Below are 16,887 nucleotides of genomic sequence, written 5' to 3'. Positions count from 1 at the left end.
GTTCGAGCACCCCGGAATCTGTATAGGAGAATACTATAAGCGTGAACAACAAATAATGATGGATGGCACTGAACTAGTCATCCACACAAACTTCCAAAAATAGTTATATTGACTTTGCCTGATTAGGTCCAACCACTGTGTTCAACTCGCTAAAGAAGATAAATTTGACCGATTACTGTTAAAAAAAAAAAAAAAAAAAAAAATTCTTATCATCTTGAATGCAGATTCTCATAAAACCGCTTGTCTATTCAGCACCATCAAGTAGAAATTTTAACTTGGTCAGCATTGATGTGATGCAGAACTAATCGTTGCGTATAATAGATCTGTAACAGCTTATCAATGAACAAGATCTTGGAAAGTTCTGTGGGATTTTGGGGGATTTTATAACCGAATCTTCAATAGTCCTATTCAGTAAGATCATCTTGTAACCTTAAGGATCCACATCAGTTACATTTAATTAAAGCCAGTTAGAGAAAACATGTGCAAATGTAAAAAAAAAAAAAACACTAGAATAATATAGGAATTTCAGAGGAGTATCATTTGGGTTATATGTAAATAAGTTTACCACAAATTCAACTGCTTTTTTTTCCCACCAATACTTAAACAGTTTAAACCCGTTCAGATATATTCACTTAACTTGTTGCCACTTGTCCATTTACTCATATATTCAACTGACAGATTTTAGCAGTTTCAATTCCTGTGGTCAAATTACCCAATTAGAGTTGAGCTCCACTTTCTAAACCTGAATGTTTGCTTGAGAATAGTTATTTTTTTTACTTTAATGTTTTTAGGAAACATGATGCATAATTGCAGATTAAAGTAAAAGTACATATTGATATTTACATACTTGTGCCTTCCATTAACAACTAAATGAAAAAAAATTTTTAATAAATTTTCATCACAACGGCCTTGTGTTTAACCTAATGAAATGCAAACAGCGTTAAAATATATTCGACAACAATTCAGGTTAACGTAATTCAGAGTAAAGGCTTTATTTCTGTAATACAAACGTCTCATCTCAACAGGAAGTTCCCGCGTGTCAGAATAAAATGTTCAGCGCTTTGATTTTAAAGCGGGCAAAGACCTTTTTATTCAAACTTTTATCTGTGTCAAGGTTAACCTCATTTTCAGTGTGTGTGTGTGTGTGTGTGTGTGTGTGTGTGTGTGTGTGTGTGTGTGTGTGTGTGTGTGTGTGTGTGTGTGTGTGTGTGTGTGTGTGTGTGTGTGTGTGTGTGTGTGTGTGTGTGTGTGTGTGTGTGTGTGTGTGTGTGTGTGTGTGTGTTTGCTCTGCAGAAAGACACGGCTTACTGCACGGTCTGTTCCAAGAATGAATTCCTGGAGGCTTACAAGAGCTGTTGAATGAGATGGAGGGCTCAGGGCAGGAATGATTGGATGGGGTTGGGGGGGGGGGGGGGTACGCTCCACACTGTAGGAGGGGTGTCAGGCTCTCACTTACAGGCCTGATTAAATAACAGGATGCTTTATGAAAACAAGAACATTATCTGCCTCTTAAAAGGCCGGGGAAAGGCCGTCTAATTGGCTTCCCCCGAGTCTTTGTGTCGCCGCCCGTCGGTGAGCGCCGGCCGCGAAAAGTAAAACAAAACTCTTTCTCAGCCCTCCTCTGTTTGTGCTCTCATCAGCACCGTAGGAATTTATCAACACACCGACACCGAGCCCGCAGAGAGCGGTGTCTCTCTCTCTCTCTCTCGCTCTCTCTCTCTCTCTCCTCGACGAATCTTTTGATTGAGTGCAATGCAAACAATAAAGAGATAGAGGCTCCTCTGTGGTGTGGGACGCCCTCTCATGTGGAAACTTTCGCAGCCGGGGTTTTAAAAAAATAGAAGAAAAGAACATTTTAAAAAAATGGATGTTTGGAGAAATGAGGATAAAGAGGCAGAGGTGTGGTTTGGTATGTTTTTGTTCCCTCGCGGATCAGAGGAGTCTGTTGCGTCCGCAGATCCGACTTGGCCTCTTTACACGGCCGCCCTGCCTTCAGCCGGGGCCCCGGCGGTTTACCTAATTATACCTATTACAGTCAAGTGCTGCTGTGTATCACGACAGTTACAGCTGTAATTAATTTTAGGGCTATTTTGTGTGCTTACACGTCTTTCGGTAATTACAGTGATAGTTCAGAGGAGCAGGTCTTTAGTGTGGACTGAAAGCATCACATGTATTCGTACACCTTATTATCAAAGGTGAGACTGGTCTTTAACTGAAAGGGCAATTTAAACTGGATATGTGAGCACAATGACAAAATCCCAAGTCGCAGAAATGTCCTTTTGTTTTTCTGTGCTATGGAGATAAGCCAGTTTAAAGAAAAAAAGAAAAAAAAATCCTGATTAATGCGTTGATATCAAGTCTTCATGTAAAGGAATGGACATTTTCCGTGGCTGCTGCCTCCCGGTGGTGGTGTCTTGAAATACACCAACATTTCATCCAAACGTCCTTTATCCCAGTGGTTCCCAACCTTTTTCGACCAGTGTACCCCTTGAGCTGGTTTCCATGTGAAAAGTACCCCCTCTCTCGTGTGTGATTATTCGCCTTAATGTGTACTTATATTTAACCCTTTGTCTTTCTATCTATCCAACTGCTCATTTAAATAAAACAATTATTGTGAGTGTAAAAACATACCTTTTAATGAGACACTTGCGCTTGCTTGTCTTTCATAAGTCTTTCCTAATTCCTTTTTTCACTGGGCTCCCCTGTGCCTGCGTCCGAGGCGACGGTAGCAGTAGCGGTAGCTGGACGTTTACTCCTGCCTAGCCATGCATCCATGTTTACAGTCGGTATGCAGCTAGAGTTAGCTAGCTTCGCGAATCGTGCGCGCCCGCAGCAAGAACGTGAACCTTTTTTTTTTTTTTTTAAAGCGCGCCACTTTATAGTCTTTTCATATTATGTGCATTGTAGTGTTACAATCACTGTGGACGAACTGCTACTCATGGAAAATAAACGTATGGCCTTACTAAAATTCATGATATAATACAATATAATATAGTATAATTTTTTTTTTTGTGTGTGTGTGGATACTGTAGGCTAATTTATAATCTTTCTGCGTACCCCCTGCAATACCCTCGCGTACCCCTAGGGGTCCGTGTACCCCCGGTTGGGAATCACTGCTTTATCCAACTTCTGGTTCCATGTTTGTCACGACTGCCATCCGTGTCTTTTGCGATTTAAACGTAAATCCCAATTTACTCACGTCACATACAAAGTAGTTGTAAATCAGGGATGATTAATGATGTAATAACGGTCAATATCATAATATCTGTCAATTATGTGATCTTTTTGGCCATTTTGAATCTAATAAAGCCAAATAATGTATTAAATTCCCATTAGTGTAATAGGACGTATGAGACATTATCATAAAAATTATCTAATTCACGAGTGTCATTAAAGCTTATCCTTTAAAAAAGACGATAACTGCTGCCAATAATGTAATAAAACTTCAATACGACTGCATTTCTTGGAAATCATGGTTTTTTTTGCAGGTTTTGTGCAGTTTACTTATCAAGAATAGGTAAAATCGACATTATAAACATACTCATTCTTTCAGAATACTTCTGCAGCATCAAAAGTATTACATACATGTGGCTTTAAAATGCAGATGTGAGTATGTGTCTCTGTACCATAACTGTGATTTACTGTCCCAGTAAATTACAGTCTGCATATGAATGGATGACAGTTGTAATTGCGGATTAGCAACTGAAAACTCTATTAACAGGGTAAAATGGCATCTTCTCACACCACAGGCAGGAATGAAACGTGGAAGGGCATGTGTTCATACCTCCGGCAGAGCTTTGGACGTTGTGGGTGAACACCCAGCAGTTCTCCCGGCGGGACGATGCCTTACGTAACACTTCACGTTGATCCGGGCTGTAATTTATCAGCCGTCCGTATTGGATCCAGATAAACTACGGGGCTTACGACAGCCAATCAGGTGAAACCGCTTTGATCCAGCCGGGTTTAGGAGAACACTTTCAATAAATATTGGCTTTCCTGCAGGATGTCGGAGGAGTTCCTCAAGTTGGGCGCTGCAACTGTAGAAATGCTGATCCCCCCCCCCCCCCCCCCCCCCCCCCCCCTTTGAACAACCCGTAACATTTTTGTCTTGTTCATTCAGAATGTTAAGGAACCAACTGTCTTCATGTTATCCTTCACGAAAAAACACATTTGAATTGATATTAAGCTGAGCGTGTGGAATGAGGTCAAAGGTTAAGCTTTCTTTCTTTTGTCTCTTTTCAATTTGAAACATTTTGTCATTTGATCTCCGTTTAGTTTTTCCCTTTGAGGTGAATCCGCTCAGTCTGACTCCGCTTCGTTTCAGCCTTCATGCTGAATTCGGACAATAACCTTCTGACTCCACGCGTCCAGATGTGAGAGCTGCGAGCGGCGTCTCTCGCACCTTCCGGGGTTTCGCGGCGGCTGACACGTTTACTGGCTGTTAACTCCCTCGTTGCCTCGGGCCTCGGGGGGGGGGGGGGGGGGGGGGGCCTGGAGGGGTTAATGTTGTGGTGTTAGAAGGTCACGTTGTGTCTCAGCCTCGTCGCCGTCGCCAGCGGCCACATCAGGATTCGTCCCGCCGTGCGGGGAGCTCCTTTGATGGTTAGTGAGCGGCGGCGTGTCGGATGACGGCGGTCTTTCCGTGTCACCTTGTGGTTCAGATGTGTGTCACAGTGTGACAAGTGTCTGCTAATGGCAGTGGGGGGGGGGGTGAGGGGGGGGGGTCTGAATATCTGAATGACCTCTGTTACCTCCAGACAGGCAGATCAGGTTCATCACTTTTTCCACATTGCACCAGAAAAGTAGCCAAGCCCAGGTTCTGGTGTGTGTGTGTGTGTGTGTGTGTGTGTGTGTGTGTGTGTGTGTGTGTGTGTGTGTGTGTGTGTGTGTGTGTGTGTGTGTGTGTGTGTGTGTGTGTGTGTGTGTGTGTGTGTGTGTGTGTGTGTGTGTACCAGGATGAATGGGAGGTATAAGCAGGAGGAGGAGTGTGTGATTCAGTCCCACCCCCTGAGGCTCAATACTTTTCCCGAAGAGGCAAATCCGCTCACCTGCCCTGACATGCCTGCCCAGCAAACACCCCCCCGCCCACCGGTCTTCATACAGTACCCCCACCTCCACCCCCCCCCCCCCCCCCCCCCACATCCACATCAAAGAGTCTCTGTGAGTAATGGATACCCAGCGGCGCCACACCCTTCACTCAACCAACTCAACTTGCTGCTGCTCAGCCGGGAACACACACACACACACACACACACACACACACACACACACACACGCACACAGAGCTATTATTCATTCAAAATTAGACTTAAATATGAACCTTGGAATCTGAGTGGGTAACATTTAAAGCAGACGTTTTAAAATAAGCAGAAGTGTTTCTGTCAGACGGACAAGTTGTTTTTTTGGGGTTTTTTTTATTTGAATGTGGCAGCTGTCTTTGGCTCTTGGTGCGTTTTAGGAAGAAGATATCAACTGATCTCGGTGAATTCTGCTTCTATTTAACTGAAGCGGTAATGCTTCACATGTAAAAGGTGACTATTGTTGACATGAGGTTGGTGGTTCGATCCTCCTTCTGGCCTTGCCCAAGTTTCAGGGTGTCCTTTGGCAAAATATTCAGTGTGTGTGTTGTGTGATAACTTTGCTCCTGGTCTCTTAGTGTTGAATGTTAAAATGATGGAAACACAAACAATGAAGTCATTATTCCTGTAAACATGTTTTCTGTGAACGGAGCTGATTTTTCATTGGTCCCTCTTGGATCCCACAGCCTTTATTTTTTATGATTTTTTTTCATTTCACAACAAGTGCATCTGCATGTTTGGGTGTTGAACATTGAAAAACATGCTTGTGGCTGAGAAAAATATGCAGATTTTCTCCATTTTAGTCGGTTTTTTTCTGTACATTGTGAATTAGTGACACATTAAAATTCTATTTTCTTTGATTCCTATCAGAGTGTCTGAGATTCAAAAAGGGGTGGGAATTTATTTATGTAACACCCGGAAGCTTTAATATTGACACAGGAAGAGTTCAAAACCGAGCTTTTAGCAACTGAAATTACTCTATTTAGTTCTAGTGTCGCTTTCGTGGAGTGTTTGTTGTCGCTGTTACTGTTGATGCTGTTACTGTTGATGCTGCTGCGTTTTAGTATTTTAAATCAATTAACATATGAAATACTAACATTCCTATGAATATAGTATATAAAAAAAAAAGATCCCACTTGCAAGGTCTAGACAGAAATGTGAAAGACTACATATATAAAGATGGAGCAGATGTTTTAAATCAAAGTGGTATTCCCACAAGAGCACAATTAGTTTTTATTCCTTATAAATCCCAACAGCCATTAGCGTTCACGGCCTATAATGTGGAAAACATCAGGAGGCCCAACACACAGTGATTAGCTGCTCTATGACAAAGTATGTGTGGCATGAAGAGTTTGGGGGAGTATTTGGCCCGGGCCTTGTGAAGCGTCCCACGTTTTGAAAACTCCGGGTTCAAGTGGTCAGTTTTCTTAAAGTTGCGCAACGTCGTCGTTTCGTCCCGTGGGACTCCACGCGGGGAAGGTTTGGAGATATTGTCAAACTTGAACCTGCACCTGTCCTCCGTGCCGCTCCGCCACCTCGCTGTCTGCCTCCGATGGAGCCATGCAGCACGCCGCCGTACCGTCGTACTGTCGTACTGTCGTACCGCGCCGCGCCGCCTCGGTAATGGTTCCAGCGTGCCGGCTCGGTCAGGAGAAATGACAGAGCAGAGAGCCGGCCTCAGACCTGTAGGCCCACTCTGTCATTAGACACTTTAATGCAGCAGCAGCAGCAGCAGCAGCAGCAGCACCACAGCCTGCTCTCCTCCCTCCATCCCTCCCTCACTCCGCCCGTCTCTCTCTCTCTTCTTCTTCCACACACATATTGCTCCATTTTCCCTGTGCATTGAGTGATAAGTCCCCACGAGCATGGTGAACTTGTGAGGTTTTATGAACGGAGGAAAGAGTGGTTGGGGAAGTATTGACTAAATATAATTTCTTCTGTTTCTTTTTTTGTTTTTTGCCAAATCTGTCATTTTCTAAATAAGAACCTTGCATTAGGAAAAGAAAAAAAAAAGGCTGAAAACAAGAAGACAAGTAAAGCAGTTTCACAACATTGTGCGGTTACATGTTGTTGTATGGAAGAAGGGTTTTACGAAGGTTTTGGTTGAAGGCCGGAGCTGCTAGTTTTTTTTCACGTTATGTTTCGGGGTCCTTCGACAATAAAAAGCTCTTTGTTTCGCCTATATATATATATATATATATATATATATATATATATAGTCTGAAACGGTCACACTAAATCTTGGTTAGTTCATTTTAATCTGTTACATTTTAATAATGCATGACATCTATATATATAATTTTTTTTTTTAAAGAGTTCCCTCCATTCATTTCTTTTCACTGATTTCGGGACGTATCGTGGTTGGACAACTCGTCCCCTGACCTGCAGCGTTGTTGTTGTTGTTGTTACCGAGGACGAGTCCTCAGTGTGAGGCTGAATAATCTCACTGCTGCGTCACTTAAAAGTCAGAGGTTAGAAAGGTAGTGGGTCAGACTCTCAATATAGCTCTGTAATCATAGAAGTTCAACTAATACAGCAGATGTTTGTGTGTGTGTGTGTGTGTGTGTGTGTGTGTGTGTGTGTCCTTTTCCCCTCCGTTACGTCGGTACCTGGCCGCACATGAAGGTAGTTTACCCGCTACGCAGAAGTGGCACAAACATCAAGACGCTACCGGGCAAAGGGATCATGTCAGGCAAAAAAAAGAAAAAAAAGAAAAAAAAATCCAGGGCCGGGCCGCCGTGTGGTGTAAAGTCATCGTCAGCGGCCTCGTCTTGTTCCGTCGGCTCCGCAGAGAACACGCTTTGATGCCAGCTCGGCTCCGGCTGGCAGGCCGCACTCCGCCGGGGATGTAAACAAACGGCGGTGGCCGGCCGGGCCACCCACCGCCGGAGAGGGCAGATCACTGGCTCCCGCCGGTGTTTACGCAAGATGAGCCGCGGTTAATACCGTAGTGAGGCCACGTATAGAGACGCGTGAGTCACTTTCTCCTGACGGCTTCCGTGTGTCTACAAGATCAAAGCGTCCGTCTGTCGGACGGCCGACTTTTAATTCCGGTGAATACGGGGGCGAGTGATTCAGTTCAGGTCAATCAGTCATTTTTAAGTGGATTGGAAAACACAGGATGACGATTCTGCTCACTGATACACTGCGCACGTCTGATCTGAACAATGTGTGTGTGTGTTGAGTGCAGCGCAATTATCCTTGCGCTTGGTCAAAATGAAAAATGAAATCCAAATGTCAGCCGTCATCTGGAAACTTTAGAATTCAACACAAGAACAGAGCGATAAATTGATCAGCGTTGATCATTTCAGGTGGTCCGTGGCTACAAAGAGTCTTGGAGGAAAGTTTAATGTCTAAGAATTGTTGTGAGAAAGTTTGAGTAAACAGTGATACTTTTTACTGCTTCAATCAGTCCACTGTTGCTGGATTTGCACTCCAAAACATTACTCACACACATCTGAAGCAGATTGTTTCATTGGATTAAACTCAAAACAGTGGAGGAGAAAGAGAAAGTGTCCTACTTTGGAAATGATTAAAGCTGAAGCTTCCTGCCATATTTTATTTTTCAGCATATTTTGAGAGTCCACAAGATGGATCGCTGATGGCTGCAGTGATTCGTGAAGTTTGTTCGCTCTGGCGACAATACATCCAAATCTGCTTTTATAAAAAAAAAAAACACAGCCCTGCGGTTGTTTTGACACAAGCATTCATTTGTCAGAACATGAAGCCACACCCAGCCGGCGAAGCAGGACCAGCGTTTGATGAGGGCTGTGTTTTTACACAGGCTTTAAATCTGGTGTTTGACCTGCTGGGGGTCCAAGGTTAGAACATCTGGAACGGGGTGGGGGGTGGGGGGGGGGGTATTTTAGTTCAGAGGCCATGTAAAACTTAATTTCATCTTGAGTGGGCCGGACCAGTACAATGATGCCATAATAACCTTTAAACTTAAAGTTTTTCTTCATCGTGGCACAGACGTGATGAAAACGTCTTTTATTTTCACAAAACCACGAAGCAAATTGTAAAAAATGTCAAAGAATTTAATTTTTTTTTAACAAATTTGCCAGTCGCGAACACGGGGCGTGTTTTTAAAAACAAACAAAAATAAAGACGGTTTCATTTGAATTGACTTTATTGTGGAGATTACAGTGGTTTTCAGCAGTAAGTTCCCACTGCCCCGTCTCTTCTGAGCAGAAGATCGTGAATATCTTACCTTGGGACGTGTGCAATAGCTTCTTACTGATTCTCTGTTTTCAAGTATTTATTTACATCCACTGCACTACTGCACCAGAATTTATAAAAAAAAAATAATTGTGTATTTTCATCGCTGACCCTACGTATCATGTGTAATTTGCCTGAATGACGACGAATAAATCTGATCCTAATTTGTGAAAATAGGGACTTTTTCCATCACGTAAACTCTGAACCACAACAAAGAAAAACTTTGAAGTTGAAATTTAAAGGTTAATGTGGCAGTATATATATATATATGTGGACACTGACATGCCGTCGTACTCTTGGTTGAAGCGTTCCTGCTATGAAGAAGTGAAAACGTCTGGTTGCGTCGCTGATCCTGACCTCATGGTGCCTCCTGTCTGGCTCCCTGCCCTCAGGTGTCTTCGCAGCAGACTCGCCAACACCTGGTGGTTCATATAAACCGACCCTCACACATCCACTAACCCCCCCCCCCACCCCCCCACGAGCCAGAGAAAAAAAAAAACGCCGTCGTTTCTGCCTAAAAAAGAGGACCGGTGAAGCTGTATCTCATGTTTACCTCACAGCAGCCATGTCTTTTCCAGTACGCTGCTCACATTGAATCACTTGTCCATGTCGGTTCGGCTCCACTGCTCCAATAAAAGGTTAAATATAGCTCCTATTAATGGTGTCATGAGATCTCGCAGACCGCTTCCGGGTTGGTGGAGGCGCAGACCGCACCGTGGCCCCCCCCACTACTACCAATGCGGAGATATAATAAGACCACAGGAGGAGTCGGTGAAGAAGTGTATCATGATGTATTCCTGATGGTTGTGGGACCGTCTGTGACTCTGTGTGTGTGCGCTGGACCACAAGAGCTCTGTCCTCCATGTGTTACCAGGAGAGGATGTGCAGAGTCACAGAGCTGCTCACCTCCAGGTAAAAGCTCATTCCCACATGTCAAACCTCCAGTGGACCGTCGCTGTGAGGGAAGGTCACGGCATTCTGGTGTCTGCAGAGAAAACTTGCGTCCCTGTTGGAAGTGACCTGAATGCACTGCTCAGAAGAGGCTTTTCATTATAACTTAATAAAGAGATGAAAAGAAGCGATGCGATTTGACCGGATCTGTGCTCTAAGCTCCGATTGCTCTGGACCCGGACCGGTGCTTGTTTCAATCCTCGACTCCTCCTCATGAAGTGTTGACAGACGTCGCTGGACGAGACGAGACTTTGATGCTCCATCAAAGTCTGTTTTGCTGATACTGTGGCATGGCGAAACAGTCAGATCAGCTATTATTACTAGGATCGTTACAATTTGCTGTGGAAATTAAGATTAGAATTCGCGGAAAGCAATAAATATCCATCTGGACCTCGCAAACTGCCTGAAGTTATTTACAGTTATGAGGAAATAATGCCAAGTGTCAATGTATACACAATTCAGTAAGATATTAATTGGTGACATTAGATTGTTAGATGGTGGGAAAATACTTCCAGATAGATATGAATCCATCATTTAGGCCAGAAGCAGTGTCCAAAGTGTCGTCAAGTTTAGAACAGACTTCATGCCTCCGTCTTCTAACCCTCGTATTAATCTCAGCGCTGCAGGAGAGAAGTTATTACAGTCTTATGGAGCCTTTAATTACCTTTTTTTTTTTCAGACAACTTAAATACATGCTTTTTGGAGGAAATAAAAAGACTGATAACTTGTCCTGGACTTGGTTTGAATTGTCACACGAAGCTTAAATAGAGAATGAAAAGCGGAACGTACACTACAGCTTTTTTTTGCCTTGATCATATTGTCTCATTCAAGACGCCTCCAAGTTTCTCATTTTTCATTTATGCCGATTCTTCAGAAAGTAAGTGTAATACAGTGCTGTGGTCCGACCACCAGCCGTCAGGTGGAAAATTTGCAGGATGGGCTATAATTGTGCCTGAGGCTTATGCCATGACTGCCCCCTAGTGGTGGTTCAAGAAACGACCGGGACGGTCACGAGGACGACACGGTCCAGTATCTTTATCCAGGATAAATCGCTTTTTTTTAAAACTGTGTCGTCCCCCCCGTCTTCTCTTCCAGGCTCGCATGGCGCTGGCCAAAGGAGCCCGGGCCGTTATCTTCGACGTCAGCGACGACGACCACGCCGCCGCTGAGGTGAGTCTGCAGGTAAAACTGGTCGTCTCAGAAAGAGGTCGTAAGGTCACTGACAACGCCGCGCGCCGCTCTGCCGCAGCTACGAGAGACGGACTCGCTGCCCCGCCCGGTGGTGCTGGTGAAGGCCGAGGACGCCGAGGAGCTCATGGGTCTGGTCAACAAGAACGAGGAGGCCATGGTGGTGATTGAGATCAAGATGGAGCCCAAGTGGGTGAGTCGGCAAAAAAAACGTCTCTGGAAGAAAACACGAGTGTCTGTGAGGTCGAGGGGAAAAAAGGAAGGGGATTTGAAGGTCATAATCTGTTGGAGGTCGTTCCGCTGATGCTGCTTCACACAAAGCAGGCAGAACTAGAAAAGTCTAATGTTTTAATTCATCTTTGTTTTCGGTGTCGTAACTCTGAGCTTACAAACCAAAAATATTCATTATGAATGTCTGTGTAATTTTTTAACAATATAACCGGTGTCACGTGCCATATTACCTTTTAATCGTATAATACTTGACTTATTTTTCACTCAAATAACTTTATTATTTCTTTATTTATTAAGCAGAAATGAGAGTCACCGTTCTCAAAATGACAACAAAAGCCAGAATAACAAAAATACTGAAATACACACAGACAGTGGACTTTGTGACGGCAGTATCCACCCTGGACACGTCATACATTTGCACCTACCGGCTTAAATGCATGTTGGCTTGTTTGTTTTTTTCCTTTAAAATTCACTCTATTGGGAGGCTTTTCCTTTTGAGTACACAAGTAAACACTAATGTGCATCGTTTACACAGAAAAGACTCGACGCAACCGCCATTCAAACGTTTTGAAATATCAAATAGTGTCAAACAATTCCCAAAGATTTGAAGCGATATTATAATTTGTAGACTTAAAGCCTCCGTGTCTGACAACTAAAGCAAGTTTAAGCTGCAGAATGTTTGCCGAGTGCTTGAACAGCATTTGTCTAAATATCCATCAAATCCCCAAAAAACGAATAACTAATGCATTGTTATTGGGTTGTACCTTTATATGTATACTTTTTTACAGTTCTCTAATTGCTTGTATACCTGTGTGCTCCTTCAGCCGCATTACGACGTGGGGATTCTGCTCACCATCGTCCTGGCCGTCCTCACCATCGTCCTCATCTTTGCCTTTCGCTACAAGTGTAAAACCAACAGAGCCTGGGTGAGTGAGGGGAGCAGGTGGATTGTCAGCCGTCTGTCTCCACAGCGATTCAAACATTCCCCCCCCCCCCCCTGCGCCGTACAGGACTCCGTCCACCAGCAGACCATGCGGGCCATCAATCGGCTGGAGACCAAGACCTACAGCTCGCAGGGCTGCTCGGGCTCGCAGCGCCACCGCGCCGCCTGGGGCTCGGCCAGCAGCTCCAACTCCAGCCCCGTCTGCGCCATCTGCCTGGAGGACTTCCAGGACGGGCAGGTGAGAGGGCAGAGACACGGGGACGTCTCTGTGGATTCAAGCCCCTTGTTTCATCACTGACCGCGTCTGCTTTTTTTTTTTATTTACAGCACTTGAGGATCATCTCCTGCGCTCATGAGTTCCACAAGGACTGCGTGGACCCCTGGCTGCTGCAGCACCGCACCTGCCCCCTCTGCATGCACAACATCATGGGTGAGGACAAGCACACTTACAGTTAAGTGACGGGTCGCGGCGGGGAGCCTGCTTTCACCTTTGAAAGCGCGGCGTGGGTTGTGTGGCTTGATTGTTGATTATTTGTTTCTCGGTGTTGATTGTTTGTGCCTCTCATACTGACCGAAATGTGGAGCTTTAATCATCAGTGCCACCTGCTGATGAGGCTTGTACCTTTAGGCTGAATGGCAAGTGTCAGAGGTTCAGATATGAGCCTCGTTCTGGGTCATTTCTCATTCAAAAAGTCCAATTTGAACGTACTTTTTAAGCAGGATTCGCATATAATGAGGACTAGATTGCACTGCGTGGAGCAGACAGTCGAGACAAAAGCTGTTTTTGTCCAACAATGAACATCATAGACGCTGGACTTAAGTCACTTGCATGTGATGAATTTGATATGTTGTAGATCTGGTGTCTTTGGCGAGATGTGTCACCGCTGTGTGTTTCCGTGCCGTACAGGGACGGAGCGGCAGCCCCAGAGGAGCCGCCACCAGCAGAACGCCGAGCAGAGCCAGGGCTTCCTGCACCCGCAGCCTTACAGCAGCCCGCACGGCCACCCCTACCCCCAGCACGCCATCCCCTTCTCCATGAGGCCCCACTATCCCCGCGGGCCCTCCGGACCTTATCCCAACCTGGGTCACTACAGTGGCTCCTCCCCCATGGACCCCCAGACTCTACGCTTGCTCGCCGGCCGCCCGCTGGGCTCGGGGTGCGGCTACCACCCGCCCGCCGAGGGCCCCGGGAGGCCTCACAGGGTGGGCGGCAACTGCAGGACGTCCACGCACCACTACACGCCCCGCCGCTCCTGCCACAACTACCGCTCGTCTTGTCCGGCGCAGCGCAGCGCGTCCAGCTCCCGGCTGCACCACGCCGCCTCCGGCGCGCCGCAGAGCCGCGGGGGTCCGGCCCCGGGCCGGCAGGACGAGGGGAGCTGCTCGGGAGGCAGCTACCACACGGAGCGCAGCGGGTACCTGGCCGACGGGCCGGCCAGCGACTCCAGCTCGGGGCCGTGCCACGGCTCCTCCAGCGACTCGGTGCTGAACTGTACCGACGTGTCCCTGCAGGGGGTCTACGGCAGCTGGTCCACCTTCCGCAGCTCGCTGAGCAGTGACTACGACCCGTTTGTGTACTACGGGCCAGGGCCCGGGTGCGGCCCCCGCAGGAACAGCCTGGAGGCGAGCGCCCAGGCCCGGCCCCGGTCTCTGGACTCTGTGGTGAACAAGGCGGGCTGTCTGGAAGAGCAGCCGCAGACCGTGTTCAGCCACATCCACTACCACCGCCACAGACACCACCACTACGAGGAGGGGGAGCACGGCCAGGGGCCCAGCCGGGGCTCGGACGAGGAGCAGGGGGCGGCCGGCGGCGGGGCCGCCGCGCCGGCCGCCCCCAGCCCGGGCAGAGACTCACCCGCGTGCCCTCCCAAGCACGGCCCCTGCCACTGCCCCAAGCCGGAGCCCCCCGAGCGGCCCGGCCCGGAGCACCCGGACCATGGAGCGCTCGTCTCCCCGATCCCCCTGCAGCTGCAGCCCCACTGCTGCCACCAGGGACGCGCGCTGCCCCCCGCCCCCCTCGGGCGAGTGGGGGGCTGCGTGCTGGACGGGCCCTCGGTTCGATTCCACCAGAGCTTGGATCTGCAGGACGACCGCAGCATCCACATCCACTACGGCCAGGGGCCGGGCTTCTGCTGCTCGCCCCCCGAGCTGCACCCCGCGCTGCTGCCCGTGCCCCTCATCCTGGACTCCGGGGGGATGGAGGACTGGCCCTGCTGCGCCGGGGCGCACGTGGTGTGGCAGAAACGGGTGCAGCAGGCACGCTCGGAGCCTCAGCTCCTCGGCCCCGGGGCCCCCGTGGACAGAACCCCCTGCCGGTTCCACCCGGGGCCCAACACAGACATTTGTTTATACTGCCAATCGTTACACCACAATCAGGGTGAGTGCTTCTACTTCCTCTGACTTCTCTCGGCTCTAATGCAGACTTTGAAGAAGCGAGAACAAACACCACAACTTTGGATTAAATGCTGCAGTAATATTGAGTCTCATCAACCAAATCCTCTTTCTGTTCACGAAGCTTAACCTGCAATGCATCAAAGTGATTTTAAATGGAAATGCACCACACCAAGTCGCAGAATTTGCAGGTCGTTTGCTCCAGTAAACATTTTTTTGACAAAGTGAGGCTTTTCAGGATTGCGGCTTCGTGTTTTTGCTCCGTGCATGTAAACTTAACTCGCGTCTGGAGGAGGTTTAGTTTAATTTATAGCTTTCACGCTACACTTTTCCTATAGACACCCGTTATTTCCTGCCTGTTGTGGTTGCCGTTAGTCATGTCTGTGGTCAGTGACTAAAAGATGCTCCCTGCAGGCTGCGCTGTTGTTGTTTTTAGTTGTTTTGGGGTTGTTTTTTTTTCTCTTAACTTTGAAAGGTATGAATTACAGGAGTGGAGAGAATGCTGCATCCTTGCACTATAGCACAACTGCTGCTCCACCTACTGTTAAAACACTCACTGAGGAAATACCGGAAAGTCAAGCATCAGAAACTGCAGTTGGATATTTTGGCATTTCTATATAAATCCTCCACGTTGGAAGCATATTTGTCAGACAAATTACACAATGGCAATTTGTTTGATAAATAAATGCGATAAATAAACAGGAAAATGTCAATATTATATGAAATTGTGGCTGTGCTAATATGAATTTTGACTGAAATATGAATCATAGTTCTTTATTTCAGTGAGTGACGTCAAACGTGCAAGAAATGAGCTGGAATGTTTTCCCATCCTTTTTTTTTTCTTTTTCTTCTTCTTGAGTGTAATTTGAGCCGTTTCTATGTGTGCAGGATCAGAAGAGGAGTCTGGAGTGTGAGAACATTTTGCATCCCCCGCCGTCACTCGGCCGCGCCGCCGTCCGGGTGGAGAAGCCTTTTCAGCGTCCGTCTTGCCTTCCGGTCGATTCCACCAGCGATGCCTTTCTGGAGGAAAACGACCCCCCCCCCCATCCATCCCCCCCACCCCCCCACCAGTCCAGACTCACAGGATGAAATGATCTTTATTCTCTAAAGAGAAGCTAAATCATGCTCTAATTTCAGAATAACGTGGAGACTCTTGTTTGATATTTGATATCAAAACGTGCCGAGCGATCTGAGTATGTGAAGACGTGTCGTTTGGTTTGGAAAAAAAGAAAAACGACAAAGGGAGTAGGGGGGGTGGAAACAAAAAGTGTCAGTTATAGGAAGAATGTTGTAGTTTGAGAGCGTAGCGTCGCTCACTCGGTCCCCAGAATGTCTTGATTCAGACTCGAGGTACTTCTCTTTCACGTCTCCAGCCTCAGCTCACGGATACTTTTCTCTCCAGCCTACCTCAGCTCGGATTTCTTAACACGCCTCGCAAAAAAAGGGGGGTCTTTAAAGGTACTGCTGTAGTGAATAGTTTATTTCTATCTCTCTTTTTTTCTTTTATTTTTTTTTGTTGTTGTTATTGGTCACCACCATGTAGCTCCCACATCAGAACGTGATCCTGTCCTGAAACAGAGACGAAGATCGGCGCTTCACTGAGGTCGCTGAGCCTTGCATGGGCCTTGTTTTCAATATTTCAATCATGGCAGCTGTTTTGTTTGTGTTTTGGATCCTTTTCTGTTAAATTTTTTTTTTTTTCACCTTTTTGAATGAACTGGTTTGACTGAATTTCCTTATCGTCATTACAAGCTATTTTTTTTTTTTTTTTTTTTTCATTTCTCTTGCCAGTGGTTACTTCACATGTTCGACCTCAGTGCTGTTAAAATCCCCTCCCACCAGTCCCGCGATCAATCGGCTTCACCAGAAGTACGAAGAAACCCGTCG

General features: G+C 46.6%; 1 protein-coding gene across 1 annotated transcript in view; it reads left to right on the top strand.

Moving 5' to 3' along the window:
• rnf43 (ring finger protein 43) overlaps positions 1-15,984 on the top strand; it is a gene marked incomplete at its 5' end in the record, with an annotated part of 90,840 nt that extends 74,856 nt beyond the window's left edge. Inside the window, 7 exons of the mRNA XM_080509173.1 lie at positions 11,343-11,417; positions 11,497-11,628; positions 12,491-12,592; positions 12,677-12,847; positions 12,937-13,039; positions 13,517-14,986; positions 15,889-15,984. Of these exons, the coding sequence (XP_080365299.1) occupies positions 11,343-11,417; positions 11,497-11,628; positions 12,491-12,592; positions 12,677-12,847; positions 12,937-13,039; positions 13,517-14,986; positions 15,889-15,914 (2,079 nt within the window). The 3' untranslated portion in view covers positions 15,915-15,984. The remainder of the gene's footprint in view (positions 1-11,342; positions 11,418-11,496; positions 11,629-12,490; positions 12,593-12,676; positions 12,848-12,936; positions 13,040-13,516; positions 14,987-15,888) is intronic.
• Between the last annotated feature and the right edge of the window lie 903 nt (positions 15,985-16,887).

This window comes from Blennius ocellaris, assembly GCF_963422515.1.
Source record: "Blennius ocellaris genome assembly, chromosome: 14".
Lineage (NCBI taxonomy): Eukaryota > Metazoa > Chordata > Actinopteri > Blenniiformes > Blenniidae > Blennius > Blennius ocellaris.
This window is presented reverse-complemented; position numbering and strand designations above follow the sequence as displayed.